At 43.0% G+C, this 23,583-nt stretch overlaps 2 protein-coding genes across 5 annotated transcripts in view; both read right to left on the bottom strand.

Moving 5' to 3' along the window:
- The window catches only part of LOC127212582 (zinc finger protein 709-like), a 146,693-nt gene that overhangs the window by 12,836 nt on the left and 110,274 nt on the right, over window positions 1-23,583 (bottom strand). The window lies entirely within an intron of this gene.
- The window catches only part of LOC127212586 (zinc finger protein 431-like), a 53,166-nt gene continuing 43,404 nt past the window's right edge, over window positions 13,822-23,583 (bottom strand). For 2 of the 4 annotated variants that reach the window (XM_051172673.1, XM_051172672.1), the window contains exons 2-3: window positions 15,550-15,676; window positions 14,960-15,330 (exon numbers count right to left, since the gene is read on the bottom strand). In XM_051172673.1, the coding sequence (XP_051028630.1) occupies window positions 15,266-15,330; window positions 15,550-15,676 (192 nt within the window). In that variant the 3' untranslated portion in view covers window positions 14,960-15,265. Of the gene's footprint in view, window positions 14,336-14,494; window positions 14,737-14,959; window positions 15,331-15,549; window positions 15,677-23,583 lie in introns of those variants that run through there. The other 2 variants (XM_051172674.1, XR_007833592.1) reach the window with 2 other exon arrangements.

The following is a 23,583-nucleotide window of genomic DNA, read 5'->3' on the forward strand; positions in this document are numbered from 1 at the left end:
AGAGATGGCTCAGCAGTTAAGAGCACTGACTGATGTTCCAGAGGTCCTGAGTTCAAATCTCAGCAACCACATGGGGGCTCACAACCATCTATAATGTGATCTGATGCATACTGTATACATAATAAAGAAATATTTTTAAAAACTAAACACATTTAAAAAAAAAAAAAACCTAGGCTCTGGAGCTGTCTCACCATGCTCAGAACCCATAAACCAAACTTAGGATTTTTACCTTATTTTATGGGATGCACAAAATTGACCTGTGGCCACCACATACTGACGTGCACACAAAAGGAACATACCTAGTAAGAAGGCTCAGGGCTAACGACAGTTGCTGATAAGCCTGTCTCTCTACATGAGTTCAATCCTCAGGACCCAACTGGTTGGTGTGTACTCACTGCAACAGAAATAAATGTAAGTAGTTAAAGAAAATTTAAAGGTACAGATGTGAAACTTGGGCCCAAATCCCGGCTTATGATCCATGTATTTGATGTGTGACCTTGTGTTGAGTGACATCACCTCCCTGCACTTGTTACTCCCAATGGGGACAGTTAGGGAGAGCAGAAAGGGCTGGACATCTGTTACCATGGAGATGATAGCCAGTTGGAGCATCCACACCCGGAGTGGCTCTAGCTGAGATTTTCTTCCTTCTCTGTGACTCAGTTTCCCATGTGATAAACGGACTGAACCCACAAGACCTTGCTGGCTGTGCCCTCCCCACCTACCTGCGTTTCCAGGATGAGCTGGTGCTTCAGTTGTAGAAAATATGGATATCTGAAACAAAATTGTGAGCAAGGCATCTCTAAAGTTAATGGCTTTTCTAAATATGAACAAGAAAGATGGCCTAGGCTTCCAAGGGTATGCAGGTGACATGGCAGGAGTTGCCATTGGACCAATGAGTGTAGGTCCATGAGAGATATCCAAGGCAATTTCTTGTCATTGGGCAGCTAAATGGGAGGTCTATCTTGAGGACCCACAGCAAAAAGTATGAGCCATTTGTCTCTTGTCAGCCAGGAAATAATACCAGCTACTGCAGGTGCTGCTGCTCTAGAACTGGCCGTAGTTAAGCATCTTACGCTATCCTCAAAAAGGCTAATATTCTAAAAGTAACCCCTGGAGTTTAAGGTCCTCTGCCCTCAGGGACAGGAGGGATGGTCTCGGAAAAGAGCAGCTTGCTGTCTCCAGAGTTCACTGTGCATACCAGGAACTATAGAGGAAGATTTCAAAGGATAAATTAAAATAACGGCTTATGTTAAAAGAGATATGCAATTTAACATGGGTGATCGGATTGCTCAGCTCATACTGTTTCTCTATTGTCAACGTCAAAGCTGCTCGAGCAGACAGAACAGAAGGGTTGGAAGAACAGGAAAACATGTATCTTGGCAAATAGCTGTTAATGATCAGAGGCCAAAATTAAAGTTACAAGTGAATAGTACTGGAATAGAAGGCTTGGTGCATACAGGAGCAAGATTTTCTTTTTTCACAAAAATCTTGGAATTTATAACGGCCACTTCAGAAGGCTTCTAGGAAGTGGAAAGTTATCTCAGACAAAACAAGGCGTGTGATGGGTTAAATGTGTAAGGCTGGGAAGGTCAAATACGGAAGCTGAGGGCTTACGTGAGACACGTAGCCGTAAATGAATGGGGGGCAAGACTTATTACAGCAGTGGGGAACTCAGATGAGTGGTCCCTCAGTGTCAGAAACAATCTCTAAACTAATGGGTGAGATGGAAAATGCTTTTGGAGGAAGGTATTGTAAAATATCAGCCAGAACAAGCACAGATTGTGTGGACTCTCTGAAACCAGGGCACAATAGAGATTGAATTTCCAAATTTACAAGTGTGTGTGTGTGTGTGTGTGTGTGTGTGTGTGTGTGTGTGTATGTTTAAATTATACCAATGGCCTTACCCTTAAAATAGTTGACTAATAGGCCTGTGTGGGTTTATCAATGGTCACTAACTTAGGAGAAATTACATGCACGTCAGCAGCTGGTCCAAAAGCAGCTAGAGACTCGTCATATAGAAGAGTCTAGAAGCCTATGAAACTCCTCTGTATTTATTATTTAAAAAAAAAAAAAAAAGAAATCAGGAAAATGAAGGATGTTAACAACAAAATGGAAGTCAGCAAATGTTTTGTATCGGGGACACATATTTGTTTATATTTCCACAAGAAACAAAAAGCTGTAGATACCATAAAAATTAATAAAGTTCAGAGTTGAACAGGGATTCTTCTGAAAACCTTGGTCTACTAATCCTAAAGCAGTGAAGAACTAAGCCTGGCTAACCACTGCCTTCTCCTGCCAGTCAGAAAAGCCTGGACAAGAAATGTTCAGCACCTAACCACTGACAGGACTGTGGTCTCCTGAAATACAGAGCCCTCCACAATGCAGGGCAACCACAGGCCTAGGAGCAGGACTTTCAGAAAGGCTACCACATCCTGCATGCCCAAGTTGGGGCTGCAAGGCAGAGGCTCACAGAGCTGGGAGCAGAGAATAAGAGACTTCAGCAAGGAACTCTAGAACAGAAGGGGCTAGAAGACTGTTCAAGAGTATAGAAGGTTCCAGAAGCAGTTCCCAAGGCGCAGGAAAGAGAAGAATCACCGTTAGGTTCTTATCTCAGTTGTGAATACGCTACTGAGAAATCAACAAAAGATCACATCAGACACCTGAGAAAGAATGGAGAAGCAACTTCAGAACTGCATAATTAGCAGCCACAACAAATGTGGGGAAATGTTCTGTGATTTATTTTGTGTGCCCGGCCCTTTAAAAGACCCTATTGCGCACACCTTTAATCCCAGCGCGCGCGCGCGCACACACACACACACACAGCACACACACTCCTCACTGGCTGGTGAGTCTCTCAGCTCCCTCCTGCAGTGTTCTTTGTCTTTAGCCAGATGTCAAAATTTTTCCTATTCTCAAGCCTTCTTTGTGCTTTGCTTACTGGATTCAGTTTTACAGAAGTTTAGGTGTCTTTTAGGTATGCGTGGCATTAGACTCTTTTATGCTGTCCCACTTTAATTAAAAGCTGGCTTTGGAGTTGGGGTACGGCTCCCCCTCCTCTAGAACCAAGCATGCGTCTTTAAAAAAAAAATCTCTGTCCCATATCAGGCGAGCCACCAGACTATGTGACAAAGAAAGGAACAAAATAAAATAAACGGACAGACTATTCACAGTACAGATTATTGCTGCTCATCTCATACTATTTAGGTTTTAAACGTCTGAAACTTCTGCGATGATACAAACATTATCTCAAGACTTAACAAGCATACTGGACATGATTAAAACCCAGTAAAACCTCTAACAATGGCATGAGCTTAAAACTTGTTGATGCCAAGGTTGATAGGTAACATCTGTATATAAGACACATGTGGCTTTGCTGCCATCATAGCTGCTGTTCTCCCATCAGGATGGAGGCAGCCACACGGCCGACAACCATCTTTGTTAGTGTTGGGAAGGATGGGCTTTGCCATGAGACCTCACTCTCACAAAGCATAAGCCAACCAAGGGGGTGCGGGGGGGGGGGTGTTGGGGAAACAACTCCTCCTAGCTGAGAGGCCCAAACCAGACAATCCTTCCACTATTTCGATCCCACCATCAAACTGCAACCCACAGTACCTTCTCTTCTCTTCACCTTCTCTGGTTTGTCTTCCCCCCCTCCCCCTCCTCAGTGATAGGCTGCCCACCCTGTCAGGGCAGAGGCAGTCCCCAAGCAGGACCCTGAATGGGATTACAACACCTTGGGAGGCAGCCTAGCTAGGATCAATTTATAACTTGCCTCCTGGCCACTCTCTGTAAGGCGGCCCTTAAGGTGGTAAACTATGAAAAATTCCAAAAGGCCATCCAGGAAAATATGTAAATCCATCGCAATCCCTAGATCTCATTGCAAAGGCCCTCCTATAATTTTCTAATCTACGTCCTGAGAGCCCAGTTGAAAAACAACTTTTCATGAGTTACTTCTTTTCCTGGAGTTTCCCTGATGTTAGGGCCAAATCTTAAACATCTAGAGGAAGGACCCCTGCTTCCTCAGGTGGAAATCTTAGCTATGGCCTTCAAAGTGTACCATCGGAAAGATGAAAAAACTCCAAAACGAAAGTGCCTAACGATGGCTAAGGCCTCTCAGCTGGCCAAAGCAAAAGCTCAGGATCTCTCGCAGCCCAAAGTCTGAGAACCTTCACATCACTGTTTCAAATGTGCTTAGGAGGGCCACTGAACTCTGGCCTGTCCAAACCCTCATAGACCACCCAACCATGTCCAAGATGCCATCAAAAGAACAGAGGGTTGTTGACTGCCCCCCATGTCTCTCACGTCATGGGGACATCAAACCCAGATCATCCTCCGGCCAACCGCCATTGGCCTGGCTGTGGATGACTGATGGGGCCCAGGCTACCATGGCCTGACCACTTCCATCTTTGACAGGGAGCCTCGGGTAGTCATCATAGCAGCAGGGTGATTCATATCCTTCCTTCTGGATACTGAGGCCACCGAGTTGTGGGGACCCACCTCTCCTTCCCATTTCCCTATTGACAGCCCTGCCAGGCTCACCAAAATCCACCACTTAGCTGTATATTTAAGGGCATCCTCCTTACCCCATTCCTTTCTGGTGGTACCAACCTGTCCCTCCCATCCCCTTGCTGAAAAGGAACCTTCTCGACAAAACGGGAGCTTTCTATTTCTTTTCTCACCACATCCACTTGACCCCAGGCTCACGGGTTGTTCCCCCACTCTTCTTCCAAACTATACACTATGACACACCTTTCCCCTTACCAGCCTAAGGTAGATCCCCAGGACACCCAAAATTCCCTCTATAGCCAATCATCACCTACCCCCCTCATCATTTAATTGCAAAACCCAACAAAATATACAAGCCAGGCTCAAAGACCCACTTCCTCTCCAAAGCCTCGAGGGACTTAACCCTCTTATCTCCAACCTCTTGGGAAAGACTCTTTTGTGTTCCCACTTCTACCCCCATACTCAGTAAAATAAGCCAATGGAACCTATTGCTTGGCTCAGGGTCTCTGACTCATCAGTTCATCAGTAGTTCCTCTTCACCGTGTAGTACCCAACCCTTATACTCTTCTCCTCTCTACCTCAGAGACTATCATTCCTGTGTCCGAGACCTCAAGAATGCCCTCTTTTCTATTCCTCTTGATCTACAGTCACAGAATATCCTTGCCTTCACTTGGACTGACCCCAGATGTGGAAATTTCTTCCCAACTCACTTGGACCATCCCACCCCAGAGGTTCTGGGATCATCCACATTTATTTGGCCAGGCTCTGGCCTCTAACTTACTCTCTTTGTCTCTAGTCAATTCCAAGTTTATTCAATATGTAGATGATATTCTACCTGTCCAGCCAGAGATATAGAGTCCTACCCTCTAAGGTCCATCTGTCCACCCTCAATTTAAAACTTGGACCGTATTATCCAAGGGTGGGCTCCTTGTCTGTGAGCTCTTGCTGTATCTGAACTTCTTATACGCAAATCAAAAGGGATTAACCTTCAACTCACCTACTATAGTCTTCTCTGTCCACCACGTAGACCATCTCTTAACAGAAGGGTCTCCAATACTACCCCTTCCAGAATATTCTCTCCTCTCTCTCTCTCTCCCTCTCTCTTCAGGTGACATCAGAATCTACACTTACCTTTCAGCCATGTCCACATACTAACATGTCAAGTTGACTCAAGTTACTGACTTGGCTCCCTTTACGGTATGTACACATCCTCTGTTTCTGCTGGCCTCTGCCACCTATCATATTTGGTTCCAGATTCTAGAGTGTGCCTCTCCATCAGTCTCTTCCCCCCTCCTGCTCTACACATTCGCTCCTCCTTGCCTACTCAGTAAGGAGCCTTTCTCTGGCTCCTGGAGCCTGCTTAGCTCTCCAGAGCCTCACCATGTGGGCAACTTTCTAGCGATTGAAGCACTTGCTCCTTTTCTTCTACTGGAACCCTCCCTGCTTCCCTTCCTTCTCCCCCCAGGTGATGCCTTCTAAGTCCTGCAGCTTCCTTAAACCCTTCTGGGACTCTACAACCTTGTCTCTCACAAGTCTCACAGTTTCTCCACACCCTCCTGGGCTTCTGGGTCTCTCAGTTCCTACTTGGAGCATATAGAAATTTTCTCCAGCAGAGTTCATTTTGTGACTCTTTCTCTCTTCCAACATGGACTCAGATTTTACTAAAGCCTCAATCTGTTATAACCAACAGCTCGGCCTTATAACAATTCAAGTGGCCAAAATGGGAATGCTCGATTTTCAATGATGGCAAATTCTGGCACTGCACAAATGATGCAAAAATATCTTTTATATTCTAATTAAGGACCCATGGTGCCATAGATGGGAGATGGGAGGAGACATTGGTAAACTTTACTATAGTCTTAACCACAGCTGCCCACCAAGCATGATCAAAACACAGAGGGTAGTGTACACATCTCACTCTCTCAACCCTTATGGACATGATATAAGAAGTGGTCCTCAAATGTCCTCACATTCCTAATACCACCCATTTTAGATAACATCCACTTCCATGTCATACCATCTTTTGCTTGAATGGAAGGGTATCCTGAGACTCAGAGGACCAGGAACCACAAACTCTGAGGAGAAATGGTATCATGACGGCTGGGCATCCTGAGACATGGGAGCCCAGGAACCACAAGCCTTTGGGGTGGGACTGTGTCTCAATGGAAGGACATCCTGAGATGCAGAAGCTTAGGGTCCACACAGTCCCAAGAAGAAGCCTCCTCAGCAGAGGTGTTGAGTTACCAAGGGTATCCCTAGCTGAGATGAGGAGCTGAGGAGCCTCAGCCCTGCTCCATTCCTTTGTTTCTTTTCTTCTTCCTTCATTGCTTCTTGGCTTCTCCCAATACGAGAGTCAACACCAGGCAGCAAATCTCTTAAGAGATTTGTTGGAAGGGTCCAGGGTGTGGAAAGAGGAATCTGGGGTTTGCTGTCCCTGCTTCCTGGAGAGAACAGCAGGGACTTGAACAAAGGGCAGGATTTACATAGGATTTCTTAGGCGGCTAGGCTTTGGGGGGCAGAGATTTCCAGAGTGAGGGTTGGTGTAATTTTTAATTCCTCAGCTTGGCGAGCTCAGGGATTGGTAGGATTTGTGGGAAGCTCAGGGATTGGTGGCGTTTCTTCACACCCTTTTTCCTACATCGGGACAATGGGTTAGGGCAGGAAGACCTTGGCTGCGGTACAGTCACTTCACAGTGGAGCTGGAAGGAGGTGTTGTCAGCATGGAAAGCTTCTGCAGTGCTATCTCTCACTACGGCTGCGGTCTAAGGTGGGAATAGAAGGCACAGCCATCGTGGACAGCTCCTGTGGCAGTACCTCATGGCAGCAGTAGGCTGAGGTGTTGTTTTGATAGGTGCCACCATTTTGACAACTCCTATCATGGTACCTTACAGCAGCCACAGACTGGGTTGGGAAGGAGGGGCCATCGCTTTGACAGCTCTTTCAGCATGCCACTCAGGGGGCTACAGTCTTCCTTCAGGCTATGGTTTTAAGGAGACAGAAACTGGGCATCTTGGCTCACTCATGCAATCTCAGCACTTACAATGCTGAGGCAGGAGGATCCCATGAGTTCCAGCCCAGTTTGTCAGAGGTATACTGCAAACTCAGGCCAGTTTAGACCACAGTGCAATATCTTACGTTAAAAAAAATAAATAAATGAACAAACAGATGAAATAAAGAGAGTCCGGTCTTTCTGAACTGCAGACTGAGAATTTACTTCATTCTGGTGTTTGGCATTGATGTGTGAAAACTTTCAGTCCTTCCAGAACTTTGTCATTACCTAACACACGGGTAAGAACTATATATTCTTTTTATGCATTTGCATATTCATTTCTTCCGGGTGGGTATACATGCGTACACACAGGCTGCCAGGTGGTAAGTGTCTCTATAATTCACAGTGCACCTGTAGAGGTTAGAGGACAGTGTGCTGGATTTGGTACCCTATGGATTCCAAGAGTTAAACTCAGACCACAAGGCTTACGTGGAAGCTACACTGGTACAGGAATTGGACTCTTAAAATGTCTTCTTTACTTGACATTTAAGAGCAAATGGTTTTGGTGAAATAATACAGTAAAGTCAGAGGCCCTTTGTAGTGTTTTTACCTTATTGAAAAACATTTCACACAATAGATCTATCAGCAATGACAGATGAATACTTCTCTACAATGATGTAATTAACCATGATAGATGAATCCAAAACAGGCAGTTCCACCTGTTGGGCTGGGGAAACTATGAATAGATTGATGAATAATGATTATCTGGCCCATGACCCCCTTCTATATGATTAGTTTAGCCATCAATAAAATGAGTATCTGCCTGTGGAATGGCAGAAGGCTGGACAATTTTTGGAATCACAAATTCAGTTCCTATGAGAGAATCCCACATCTTGCCATGATTCCTTATCCTTCTGTGGTAATCTACAAATAAAACCTGAAAATGCAGAGTTGTGTAATGCTCTGAGAAATTAATTTTCAGTTAAGGGTATTATAATGCAGCGAGTATCACGCCCATATAATTGTTGATATCAGGCTACCCTGATTTACCAGCTGACCAAGAAGAGTAAGGGAAGCAGTTAATATTTTCTGACTCAGATGGGGTAAATAAATCTATACCAAAGGTTTATCATCTTGTGTTATGAGACCTGCAGAAGACAGTTTAGTGGTTAAAATAAGTAAGTTTAAGGGCAGTTTAGGATCCACAGGAAATACAAATGCCTCCTCTCGGCTGAATTCAAACAGCTGCCGCTCTTCCCTGTTCGATACTAGAGTTTTACACCGATTGGTTAGTGCATAGTTAGATGTTAACCATTTTCTTGAAATACCAAATGCAATTCATGACACAGTGAAGGAATTAGTAAACAAACTCCTCTTCCATGTGTGCCCTCCCTCGCTTGTCTAGGCAGGAAAGTTAGCTGTTTCATAGGCTCTTCTAAGTCGTCATCAGGAAATGGTAAGAGCTTAAGACTGATGACCAAGTTCTTTGCTCCATGCTTCAGGGCGGTCTTCAGGCAACGAAGGAAGCCTATTTAAAAGAAACTACAGTAAGGGAAGCGAGAACGTGATCACATGGACAGTCGCTAGTGGCATTGCTTTTACTTCTGATACTGCCTGAACAGGGAAAGTTTTTTTCCTCTTTTACCATTTTAATGCTTGATATATAGTTTTGATGCATTCAAAAATTTGTTCTCTTCTTCATGATTTAATTATTTTGAAAACAGTCCAAATTTATGGTAAAGTGATTCAAAATTGAATGGGGATTTCCCCCCCCCTAGTTCATTTTTCTTTTCAATATTCTTTTGGACTCTTTTCCCATACTTCCTCATCTAAAGTCTTTCTTATGGAAACCAGGGATTATAATCAGAAGTGACTTGTAAGAACTCCAATAAATGTGATCCTAATATTTATGCTCCTTCTTGCTTTCAAAAATGATTAATTTATAATTTCGACATAAGGCAAAGCCTTTCCTGGTTTCTGCCTCCGTCTCTCACAGTCATCTCCTGTGAGGGTCTCCACTCTCTTTTTTTTTTTTTTTTTTTTTTTTTTTTGGTTTTTCGAGACAGGGTTTCTCTGTGTAGCCTTGGTCATCCTGGACTCACTTTGTAGACCGAGCTGGCCTCGAACTCACAGCGATCCGCCTGCCTCTGCCTCCCGAGTGCTGGGATTAAAGGCGTGCGCCACCACACCCGGCCTCCACTCTCTTTATCATTGTTTATTCCTAGTCCTGATTCACCTCTTCTCACTGCTCTAGATGGGGGTGTGGGGGGAGGGCAGGACCTGGGAGAACAGGGCCAATAGAGGAGCCAATGGATTGAAGTCTCATCAATAGCCAACTTTACACAGAGCCGGAGTTACACAAAGCTTGAGGATTGAGAAATGTCACCCGAGTAAAGTTCTCATGCATGTGGCATAAACATGTTTTCCCATAGAAGCATATAAAGTACAGTTTACCCTTTTAACTGAACAACGGCAATCAATAATGAGTAATCACACTCGCTTCTATCTGCTACACCTAACATGAGCACAAAAACATTGCTGAAACAATTCTGTGATCTGAAGAAACTGAAGTCACAACTCATCTTTTGTTTTCACGGAGTTTTCTCACAAGCATTCAGACTTCTCACATGACTCCATTACAGAACTGTGATCCAACAGAACACATGAATTATTTTTATCATATATATGTACACACACACACATATTTTAAAATATGGAAGTCAGTGTGTGTGCGTGTGTGCTTGTGTACCTTAACATTTACCTACCAGGTGCTCAAGGAAGCCAGAAGACGCATCAGATGCACCTGAAATTACAGGTAGTTCAGAGCCACCTGGTCTGGGTGCTAGGAAACTGATCCCAACAGCATCAGTACCATTAAGTCAACTTTTCAGACCGCCAAATATGTCATTGCATGCCAAAGATGAAGATGTCCCATTTCTAATTCTGTCTTCTATCCCTTGCAGGTGATACCAGTCCCTGGTATATTTAAGAATTGAATGGATAACTCTCCCTTTGTGAATGGATTCTGCATATTGCTTTTCATTGTCATTTTTAACACAGCTCTCTTTGTGAGAGTGCGGGCAACAAAAGACTTGAGTAGAGGTGAGTCCAGAGGTAGCCAGCACGTGGTAGCTTGTGGGTCCTTTTTTCTTCCCACCCTCCTCCATCACTTTTCTTCCTCCCTTTCAAACCCTAACATTAAATAGGACAGGAAACAAAGGATAGATGGAGAAAGAAGTGTCATTATAGTTAGACTGCTTCTGCTCATTAGGGGCATCGAGTTCCTTAAGGCAAGCGTGATCTTTGTTACCAGCTGCTCAATAAAGCCAAAGTGTAGGGTCATTGGTACATCAGCAGTGCCCCGCCCCCCACAATATAATTTTGTAAATGTAATCCCTGCGATGTCCTGTATTTTAACAATTAGCACAGTCTAGGGTTATTTTTGATGACACATGTCATTACCTTCCCCAGGAGCATCTACCAGTCCACCCCTAATGACATCAGAGGCTGTCTCTGGGATTGCAGGAATATTAATCTGCGTACCCCACTGTTGTCAAAGACCTCTTCCCCATAAATGTATCGATATGTCACCCACATAAGGTCTTACCATTCCTTTTGGCTTTCCAGTCCCATACATTTAACCCACCACACACTTCATTTTATCTGAGACAACTTTCCAGTTCCTGGAAACTAGGTATAAAGCTTCTGAAGTGGCCATTCTGCAGTCTTACATTTTTTTTTGTGAAATGTTCCATCAGCTCCTGCATCCACCAAACCTTCTATTTCTTTTTTTTTTTTTTTTTTTTTTTTTTGGTTTTTCGAGACAGGGTTTCTCTGTGTAGCCTTGGCCATCCTGGACTCACTTTGTAGACCAGGCTGGCCTCGAACTCACAGCGATCCACCTACCTCTGCCTCCCGAGTGCTGGGATTAAAGGCGTGTGCCACCACGCCCGGCTAAAACCTTCTATTTCAATACCATTTACTTGCAATTTAAATTTTGGCCTCTGATCACTAACAACCGTTTGCCTTAACACATGTTTTCCAGTATTTCCAAACCTTCCCGCTCTTTCTTTGTGAGCAGCTTTGCCTTTGATGTAGGGAACAGTAGCAGGTGAGCAATCCTATCAGCTGCATTAGATCGCATCCCCCACCCCTTTTACTGTCCTGAAAGACAAAGAACCATAAACTCCAGTAGATTTTTTTTTTTTTTTTTTTTTTTTTTGGTCACATTGAGATGTGTGCATAAAGTAAAATGTTTAGATATGGCCAAGTCTAGAGCAGCATTGCCTGCAGTAATTGCATTAGATCTACAATACTTAGTTGAGGTTTTTCTGCCTGCTTCTTAGTTCTTAGCTGACAAGAGGCAAATTACTTTTTTTTTTTTTTTTTTCCCCTGCAGGACCTCAAGCCAGGCTGCCAAAGTTTTTCCCAACAGTAAGAAATTGCCTTGGATACCTATTTTGAACCTACACTCATTGGTCCGATGGCAATCTTTCCACATTGCCTGCACACCATGAAAGCATAGGCTGTCTTTCTGGTTAGATTAGGAAAACCATTGCCCTTAAAGATGCCACGTACACTTTTCCAACACAAAGTACCATATTTGTCACAGTTAATGCACTAGGCATTTTGAGATGGGAACCTTTGGCAGCTTGTTTACACTTCTTTGCAAATGACCACGTTTCCCACAATTAAAGCACCCAGATTGTGACTTCAGAGACCTCTAAATTTAGCTTGACTTATTATATTAGTATGGTACACATTAAATCCAGTAGTACATGTAATAATCAGAAAAAAATCTTGCACGAGGGCTGGAAAGATGGCTCAGTGGTTAAGACCACTGCCTGCTCTTCCAAAGGACCCGGGTTCAATTCCCAGCACCCACATGGCAGCTCACAACTGTCTGTAACTCCAAGATCTGACACCCTCACACCAACACACATAAATTTAAAAATTAAATAAATAAATAAATATTTAGAAAAAAATCTTGCATGAGTAATTTGGATCTCTGAAGAGAACAAGCTCAGGTCATCAGGCTCAGCAGCAACCACCTTTACCCACTGAGACAATTCTCTGGTATTCAGTTGTGTTTCTGAGAAACTGTTAAGAACAAGTATTTACTCCTCAGAATAAACTAACATAACCCATAAAAATGGATGGAAGTATAAATATCATTTTCATTTTAAACAGGTTTATTATTCAAATTATGCTGCGCACCTCTGTCCTTGGATGACACTTTGTATACAATTTAAAAATAAGATAGTATTTTAATACTAATGTTACATGAGCAACAGCGAGATGACTTGGGGGAAATGTGCTTGGTGTGTAAGGCTTTGCTTTATTTACTAGATTCATGGTATTTCTCTCCAGTAGGAATGTTGTCATGCCTTTGAAGGAGACTGTAACATGTAGAGGCATTACCACATTGATTGTAGTGTAGGGTTTATCTCCATGATGACATTTTTTTTTGTCATTATGAAGACTATTCCAATATGCAAAGGCTTTACCACATTGAGTACATTCATATGGTCTCTCCAGTATGACTTCTTTCATGTATATAAAGATTACTTCGACGTGCAAAGGCTTTACCACATTGAGTACATTCATAGGGTTTCTTTCCAGTATTTCTTTCATGTATTTGAAGATGACTACAACATCCAAACGTTTTACCACACTGAGTACATTCATTAGGTTTCTCTCCAGTATGATGCTTTTCATGATTTCGAAGACTACTACGACTTGCGAAGGCTTTACCACACTGATTACACTCATAAGGTTTCTCTCCACTATGGCTTCTTTCATGAACTTGAAGAAGACTGCGGCGTGCAAAGGCTTTATCACATTGATTACAGCCATAGGGTTTCTCTCCACTATGGCTTCTTTCATGAATTTGAAGAAGACTGCGACGTGCAAAGGCTTTATCACACTGATTACAGCTATAGGGTTTCTCTCCAGTGTGAGATCGCTCGTGTATCTGAAGACTGCTGCGACATACAAAGGCTTTACCACAATGATTACATGCGTAAGGTTTCTCTCCACTATGACTTCTTTCATGAATTTGAAGAAGACTGTGACGTGCAAAGGCTTTACCACATTGAGTGCATTTATAAGGTTTCTCTCCAGTGTGAGTTCTTTCATGTATTTGAAGACTACTGCGGAATAGAAAGGCTTTTCCACATTGATTACACTCATGAGGTTTCTCTCCAGCATGAATTCTTTCATGTATATGAAGATGACTGGGACGTGCAAAGGCTTTGCCACACTGATTACATTTGTATGGTTTTTCTCCTGTGTGAATTCTTTCATGTATATAAAGATTACTGCAATATGCAAAGGCTTTACCACACTGAGTACATTCATATGGTTTCTCAAGAGTATGGTGCTCTTCATGATTTCGAAGACTACTACGACTTGCAAAGGCTTTACCACACTGATTACATACATAGGGTTTCTCTCCAGTATGAATTATTTCATGCCTGTGGAGATCACTGTTATATGCAAAGGCTTTTCCACATTGAGTACATTCATATGGTTTCTCTCCAGTATGGCTTCTTTCATGTATTTGAAGATGACTGCGGCCTGCAAAGGCTTTGCCACACAGATTACATCCATAAGGCTTCTCTCCAGTGTGAGTTTTTTCGTGTTTTTGAAGACGACTGCGAGTTGCAAAGGCTTTACCACACTCATTGCAATCGTACGGTTTCTCTCCTGTGTGGCTTCTTTTGTGTATTTGAAGGTGACTGCGACACGCAAAGGCTTTACCACATTCCGGGCAGTCATAGGGTTTCTCTCCTGTATGACTTCTTTTGTGTATTTGAAGATTACTGACACGTGCAAACGCTTTACCGCATTCATTGCAAACATAGGGTTTCTCTCCTGTATGAGTTCTTTTGTGTATTTGGAGATGACTGCGACAAGCAAATGCTTTACCACATTCAGGGCAATCGTAGGGTCTTTCTCCCGTGTGAGTTCTTGTGTGTATTTGAAGAGAACTGCGACTCGGAAAGGCTTTACCACAGTGATTACATTCATAGGGTTTTTCTCTGGTATGATTTTTTTCATGTTTTCGAAGACTGCGGACATTTGTAAAGATTTTACTGCACTGATAACATTCATAGGGTTCATCTTCAGAGCGGATTCTTTCAAATATTTGAAGAAAATTGTCCCATGCAAAGGTACACTGCTTCTTTCCATATCCCTTATGCTCACATGGCTTGTACCCACAGCGACAGGTGTTATTCCTATAAAGGAGAAACAACAAACGAAGAGTTTTCACACTGCATCCACACAGGTTAACTTTTTGTTCCCCATTGACATGTGCTATGGAGATTAAGGTTGGTCCATGGCAACAACCTCCTTGCCTCCCACAAACTGCTGCTCTCGCTAAACTTTGGTAAGTATATGAATAACACTAGTTTTACTATGAACTATTCCTTTATAGACAGTCTTGGACATACACTGATCTAATGAATGTGCATGATTTCATGATCATTGAATGGCATCATACTAAATGGATTGACAAATTACACAACATGGCTCTCTCAGGGTTATGACTTAAATGTATCATATGTTAAGCTATCGTTTCCTTGTCTTGTTTCTTAGAGGAGTGCCTTGCAAACACAGGTCAGCTACCTGGTCTTGTGAGAACTTAATAATCATCAACATACATAACGCTGTGCTGTGCTTATTTACACTGTTGCTTTTCTCTAAATCTTAAGGGCACATTAAAATTTCATCAGTGACATATTTCTATCAGCCTGTACATGAAATTTACCTTCCAAGTGTTCTGGAACTTTGACAGTGTTCCTCAATATTCCGGTCATCCAATTTGTAACCTAAAATGTAGAATCAGAAAACTTATTATGTATTATTGAAAAGTATGTAAATTTTAGTTTAGTATCCTCGGTGAACCTGAAAACCACGCCTGATTATTCACTACATTCTTCCTCTTACACACACACACACATACACACACACACACACACCAGAAGTATACCAATAACCAAGAGAAGCTTGTCTCCTAGTGACCAGTGAAGGACAACTAACACTCTTACCTATAGAAGTGAGGTTCCAGTAGGTTTCCAGCATCACATCTCTGTAGAGACTCTTCTGAGAAGGATCTAGCAAAGCCCACTCTTCCTGAGAGAAGGTCACATGCACATCCTCATAGGTCACTGCATCCTGAAGTATCCAATACATTTGTGTTATAGAAATGGTGAGACTTAATGATTGTAAATGCACATTTCATTGAAAATATATTTACAAGCTGAGAGATAGCTCAGAGGTTAAGAGCACTGACTGTTCTTCCAAAGGTCCTGAGTTCAATTCCCAGCAACCACATGGTGGCTCACAACCATCTATAATGAGGTCTGATGCCCTCTTCTGGTCTGCAGGCATGCATGCAAACGGAACACTGTATGCATAATAATAAAAATAAATAAATCTTTAAAAATATATTTACATAATTCTGGGTGGTCAACACATATATTCTATGTCACTGACTTCAAATGCAATCACCAAGTTATTTTAGAAGAAAGCAGAAAAGGAGGATCACACCTTTCATTTCTAGGCTTGCTAAATTCCATATGACAGTGCCAGAGAAATGACAACTAAGAGATAATAAAGACAGACTCAAACAGATCAACACTATTGAATATATCCTAACTTCAAAAAAGGATGGGCAAGATGGACGTGGTGATGCACACCTTTAATCCCATACCTCAAGTGCATTTCTGTCATTTCTAGGCCCGCCTAATGTATGTAGTGATTTCCAAGACAGCCATAACTACATTGGGAGACCCTGTCTCAAACCAACAAACAGAAAGCACTCAGGTGCTCACCTGAAATTCCTCCAAAGAGTTAAACATTCCCTTCAGTTCAATACTAGTCTATCATAAAACTGGAGTACCCCACTTTAAGCTGTAAGGAGAATATGGACTATGATATTCCTACAAAGAGATGCATTTTTAATAAGTAACTGACTGACAAAAAGATTTCTGAAAAATAGTAGCAAATAAATGTTGATCCAAAAATCAAACCCAAAAAGCATAGGAAAGAAAAATGAGTCAACAGTTAAGATCATGTGTTGCTTTTATAGAGGACCGAGGTCAATCCTCAACACTCATTGGAGGTCAATAACACCAGGTCAAGAGAATCCAATTCTCTCTTTTGACTTCAGTGAACACCATGCACACAAGAGGTAAAATCCATCCATCCATCCATCCATCCATCCATCCATCCATCCATCCATATGTGTGTATAAATAAATACATGTGTGCAAAAGACTCATACCATTTTATAAATATCAAAACTGTACACAAAGGTAGGGAAAATGGTCAAGACCTGCAATCCAGTGATTCTAAGGACTCAGTATTAATGTCATAAATTCATGCCATTCTGGTGAAAACAATAATGCCAACTACTGCCAAAGTTCAAAAGTCAAGATGTGAGTAAAGCTTACCATTAGAGTAAGTGCTTGGCATTTACAAAAACCTAATTCCATCAGCCAAAAATATTAAAAAAAAAAAAAAAAAATTAAGGCCAGAAAAATAGCGTAGCAAGGAAAAGCAATTGCTTCTGTTTTATCTTATGTGTTTCAGGGATGGACTCTATAAGGGTGGTGATGGTGTGCAGCACAAAAAGGAAGTGGGCAGAAACTCAAGCAGGGCAGGAACCCTGAGGCAGAAGCTGATGCACAGGTCATGGCTGGTGCTACTTACTGCTGCTTACAGCTCACAACAGGCTGGACTCCGCCCCCCCCCCCCATTCACTATAATTAAGGAAATGCCCTACAGCCACATTTCATTCTTTATGAATTTCACATCATGATCCCCAACCCCACTCATCTGCCCATCCCCTCGTTCAGCCCTCTGCCCTTGCCACCTCACCCAAAAAGAAAAAAAAAAAAAAATCGTTGTGGAAGCTGCAGTGCGTCACAGTGTTTCGCACAGTGTGCCCTGTTGTCCATACACCTTTACTTGCAAGTGTTCATGCAAGGAGTCGTTGGTCTGGTTTGAGTCCTCTGGCTTCTGGGGCACTGTCAATACTGGGTCCTCACCAGGACTACGCTAAGATATACTGTTGTTCTCCTGTGTCAACAAGATCCTGGAGTTTAGGATCTGCAAGACTGGCACATTCATGTGCTCTAGCAGTTTGTGGATGGGGTAGATGTTAGTGTGGGCTAACTCCTAGCCCTTGATCTGGGCCTGGGTGGTGGCTACGTTGGTCAGACCACCAGCTCTCCCACATCCTTACCACCAGGAAGAGCTCTATAGAACTGCCCCAACCTACCTAACTCAATGACACACCAGGTAAGGGGCAGGGCCAGCTCTTCTGCTTTCATATCCTCGGGTCCACCCCACCTGCACTTATTCCACCAGGGCCAGCTCTCCTGTCTGCCTCAGGCAGCAAGGGGCAAAGGAGGGGGAAGGCATCTTTCCCTCATAGCTACCATATGGCTGGCAAAAGGCAGGGCCAGGTCTCCCAAGCTCACTCCCTCAGGGTCAGCTTTACTGTGCTGCCAAGGCTAGTGAGGCTAGCTCTCCTATGTCCTGAAGCCAGTGAGAGGCAAGACCAGTTCTGTGAGGCCCTTGGATCATAGCACATGGACCCAAGTGGCAGTCCATACCGGAAACACCTGCATGGCCTCTGGCGGTAATATGAGCCATGAACATCTATATAGATTCCTGGTCTGTGCTGCCTAATTAAGTAAATATCTTACTTTGCATAAACTCTTGTGTCTGCTTGGGCTGCTTTGTATTTTTGACCGTAACATTTAGTGTGTTGTCTGGGAACCAAATTCCTACACACCTGACCCACAAAGCCAAATTAGCAGCACATGGGACTGTTTTTCACTCACTTGGCCCTCCTGAGGCAAGCCTGTATTCTGGTTTCTGGTGGACACCATCAGGGACACAAGGAAGGAGAAACTGGGCACAGTATTGTTCTTAGGGTCAGAGACGAATGGGAGGTGTACTGGTCTCCCACTGGCTCCCATTGGGGGAGCACCTGGTTCTGGTTCTGGGCATGCAGGTCTGTCCATGTCTGTCAGTTGTACCTCTAGTTTTGTTTAGCTTGATTGTTGTTGGAGAAATGGGCCAAACTTCATCTACCAGCTGTTCACCCCTTGACTTTGTCTTAACCCATTTCAAAAATTTCCAAGGGGATGGGGGGAGTAAGAACAACAAAACTGATAACTGGTGCTGCTCTTGAAGCCCTGTACGCACAGCCAGGAGCCTAGCACTGCTGCCACTGCCCACCTCCTGCCTGGATCCGGCTAACAGTGAAGCCTGGGGCACCCGAGCTGTACAAGCTGCTATTACGGGGCTCCGGTAGCTCCTCAGCTTTCTCAGGTAGGGAAGCCAGTGGCTAGTCACGCTACAGAAAAGCTGGGCCCATGAGAACTGGATTCAGCAGGTAGCAAGGTGCTCCTCCCTTAAAACTGCAGCTGGAGAAACTAAGGAAAGTTTGTCTGTTTAAGTGCATAAATATAGGGGGACACTACATGTTTGTATAGCAAGTGTGTAAGTTTACTGTGTAATGTATGTTTTGGTAATAGATGGCTTATAAGTTATTGAGTATGGTTAGAAATCTGTAACATCTGTAAGAATAAATTAACTTAAAACTTGCAACTCAGGGTTAGAGACATTCTGGCCAGCAACACATGGCATGAGCCAACCAAGAAAATAGGTCTACACAGATACTTTTAAATTAGGATAAGATGTTTAAATAATCCCTGTCCTGTCTTTAAAACCAGGTTGATAAAACAAAACAAAAAAAACTCCATGTGTTTATATGTAGAAATTTTTCTCGCTGGCAGCCAAACTTTGTAAAATAAAAGTAACCCACTTGGTATTGGTTTGGAAACACTGAATTGTTTACACTGTTAAAACTTGGCTTTCCCCCTAAACCTTTAAATGGTACTTTATTTTGATATTGCAAAAACACACAATTGAGAGATTTTAAACTTCTTTAAAGAAAGTTTTGGAATTTTACAGAAAATTAAAAACTTGGTATTTTAAAAACAGCAAAAGGTTAAATTTATAAGGTTCTGGGACATTTTAAAGTTTATCAGATATTTTGTTGTAATGTTCTTGTCAATATATGATCTTGATGAAAAGATAAATAAAAATTAATGCCACAGCTGAACATCAGATTATACAGTCTCTTTCTTACGACGCAGTAGAACAATGAACTAAGGCAAGCTAAGAAAGAAAAGTTTCTTGACTTAAGGGTCACAACCCTTTGGGGGTCAAAAGACCTTTTTTACATGGGTAGCCTCGGGTTGCATGCAAGACAGATGTTAATTTTAAGATTTCAGTTACCACTATGTGGAAGGGTTACAGGAGTAAAGAGCAGAGAATCACTGGCTTAAAACTATGTCTCTCCTTCCCCAAGGCCTATTCAGGCCACCAGAGACTGACTTAAAGATATACGTCTTTTAGTTTTTACTAGCATTGTTAAGCTATAGGTATTTTGATAAACTGAGTCATACAGGAAAACTGTTGTGTTCTATAATGGTGTATCATGGAGGATCCAGAAAGTTCCCAATCTTGATATTTAAAGTCGTATCTTGGTTCTGAAAGAGGTTTAACTCAGAAATTGTCTTTTTTTTTTTTTATTATTGTAAACTGTGAAAGATTAAAAAAAAATTACAAGTAAATAGTCAGTCATCTTGAAAATGATCCAATTCTTTAATATGGTAACAACTAGGCTCACACTCATACTAAATACGAATGCAATTAATTACAAGAATAAGCCTTATTTAGTATCCTGATTTATGAGCAAATAATTACAAATCGGCAAGGGTGGTTTACGTTGGATATGACTGGAAGAGATCGAGACCCTCAAACCTGTCAGAGATCTGCTGAATATGGCATTTAACATGTTTAAAGTTATTATGACAAACAGAGACTCTCAGATCCTAGTAATGACCCCCAAAGTCTCCAAAAAGACAATGGCACAGAGACAAATGACTCCACCTGGACTGTGGTAACACTAACCACTCGGCAATACTGCCCCAGTGCCTCGCATGTTGCTGGGTACCAGCCAAAACAGTGGACAAGCACGACCTTGGAGAGTTGGTTGCCCCACTTTGGCTAAACAAGGTGAGGTCAGTCCCTCCCATGCTTCTCCTCCTCCGGGAACAGTTACCAGGAAATTTTAGCTCTGTCCATAGTCAATATTTATGTTATCAGATTTTCACCTCAGGTCCCAAATTTAAAATAGACCTTTGTACCTTATGGCCTACTTGTGTGTGTGTGTGTGTGTGTGTGTGTGTGTGGGGTCTCCCTCCAAGTCCCATGCAAAGAAGAAATATTCCAAGGGTGCCTTGCCCACTTGACAGAGGCTAAAAAAGAGGCTCTGGAGCAGGAAATAGGCTTGGCTGACAGAAAAGAGGTCCACTTCTGGCATTAGAGGCCAATTCCATTGTGACCACTGGAGATGACAGCCCTGTGCCGCAGTATGAGGATGAACACACTCATATCCAGAGGGGACAACACGCCTCTTGTAAAATCCCAAGGACATGCAATCCTATCAAATCACTCAGGCACTGGGACTCACCACCTACCCCCTTTTAGATGGGACACAGGACTGACCTGGGGGCTCCTGGCATATCAGACAGGTGAAGATGTGGGATCAAAGTCATCACTGAGAAATTAGCTTTGCCTAGTCCTCCAAAGCCATGAGACCTGTGGTCAAAACAGAGGACCACTTATATTTCTGTTTATTTTGTGAAAAATCAGCAGATGGGTCAGTGGACTCCCTGGCCAAAGTAGTACTCCAAAAGAGGTATGAGATACACTTGCTCTTTTTTTTTTTTTTTTTTTTTTTTAAAGAAGGAGGCCTCTGCTTGATTCTAGGAGAGACCTTCTGATTTGATGCTAACCACTCTGGAGTTATTAAAAACACACTGGCTAGGGTAGAAGACAACCTCCTTGCTAAAGAAGAAGAAAGCAGTGAGATCTCTAACTGGTTTGAATCTCTGCTCAACTGTTCCCCCAGGCTGACTACCCTCCTCACTAGTTTTATAAGACCCCTAACCTTGTTGTTTTTTTTATATTGTTTTTGTATTATTAGTGGCATTGCTCAATTTGTGTACAACCACAAAAGCACAGTTAAACTCTAGATCCTGAGGACCCAATACAACCCGCTCTACCCTGAAACAGATAAACAAAGACCTGAATAAGGTAAAAAGGGGGAATGTTGTGACCAAACAAATGAGACTTTTGCTAAGTGCTGCCATTCTGTTTTCAGACTCCATTTTGATCAAAAGGAGAAATTAAGTTCCCAGGCTGTAGGAGAGCTGGTCACTTTCCAGATGACTGACAACTTCCTCCTTATTATTTTGTTCTGCAAATGATTGTTCCTGACCTCGAAAGACCCCAAGCTTCTGACTGATGAAAAACTGAACCATATCTTGGCACAGATACATGTGGGATTTTTTTTTTTTTTTCTGGTTAAATAATTACTAAGATGAACATTTGGGGACACAATCAGCTCCTTAGTCTGGGCTGCTGTCCCTGAATGGTTAGTTTTTGCTACCTAGTCCAAATAAAGATCTTGCTTTGCATGGACTCTTCTGCCTTCTTTGGTTGTTCTATACTTTCAGGCCCTAAGACTGGGTGGCTTCAAATGTTTGCCCAACCAAAAGATTGCAAAGAAATCTCTGCCAAAGTTAAACACTGCACAGGAAAACTGTAACCCAACATAGAGTCATCATGTCTCATGGTTGAACAACCAACTAGAGAGATTAGCAGATGGGCCAGTGGTGGGAAGTGAACACAGCAGGACATGTAGACTCAGTCTTGGGTCTCGTCTCTGCATGCACTACTCTTCTTCCTGGACTAGGACGCAGCTCCCGGGGCAACAGCAACTCAGCCAGTGGTGGGTTTTCTCAAAGGAAGAACGCATAGGGTGATTAGCTCTATTGAGGGATCACAACCTGTAAGTCACCATTCCCCAAGGAAAAACAACAGAAACCGCCTTCAGCCTCCAGTTCCGCCTCACATCACAGCGCACAAAGCCTCCGCTTTTCCTCACCCCGTCTCTCCCATCCTTTCACCACCTACTTACTCACCTCCTGCTGCGCCCTGCCACAGCAGCACGCAGGCTTTTTCTGGCGCCTGCAGGTCTGTGGAGACACTGGTGCAGGCCACAGTGTTGCTGTCTCTGCTGCACCTTTTCTAACCCAGCAGCCCCACTTACAAAGCCACCTCTATACGGGGGTTTTAGCCTTTCATGCTCAACTTGCATTTAGATGGAAAAACTTAACAGAGATTGACATATTGTAGACTTGGAGACGAGGAACAAGGAAATGTTTAAAGGGAAAACTGGAAGTTTATTTACACCCCAAGGGAGGCGAAATCTTCTCCAATGAACAGCCATTAAAATGTGCTGATTTTGCTTGGCAGGGGTGGCACCATGCCATTAATCCCAGCACTTTGGGAGGCAGAGGCATGCAGATCTCTGTGAGTTTGAAGAAAGCCCAGTCCTCAGAGGGAGTTCCAAGACAGCCAAGGCTACACAGAGAAGCCCTGTCTCAAAAAATAGAGAAGGTGGGAGGGAGGGAGAGAGAGGGAGAGAGAGAGGGAGAGAGAGAGAACCCCTGGATAAGAGACAGTATGGAGTTGTTTTAAGCAAAATCTCAATCATTTGATTTTTACCAGTAAAGACTCAGGAACCAGATGCTGCCTGTGGATCCAGATGCTGCCTGTGGATCCAGATGCTGCCTGTGGATCCAGATGCTGCCTGTGGATCCAGATGCTGCCTGTGGATCTAGATGCTGCCTGTGGATCCAGATGCTGCCTGTGGATCCAGATGCTGCCTGTGGATCCAGATGTAAACTCTCTGCTACCTCTCCAGCACCATGTCTGTCTGCATGCTGATATTCTCCATGCCATGATGACAATGAACTAAACCTCTTAAACTGTGAGCAAGTCCCAATTAAATGCTTTCCTTTATAAGAGTTGCCATGGTCACTTTATCTCTTCACAGCAATAGAACACCGATTAAAACAGAAGTTGATACTAGGAAGCAGGGTATTTCTCTGACAGGCCTGACCATGCTACTTGTTGGCAGAGTGTGCA

The sequence above is a fragment of the Acomys russatus genome, chromosome 31 (genome assembly GCF_903995435.1).
Source record: "Acomys russatus chromosome 31, mAcoRus1.1, whole genome shotgun sequence".
Taxonomy (NCBI): Eukaryota; Metazoa; Chordata; class Mammalia; order Rodentia; family Muridae; genus Acomys; species Acomys russatus.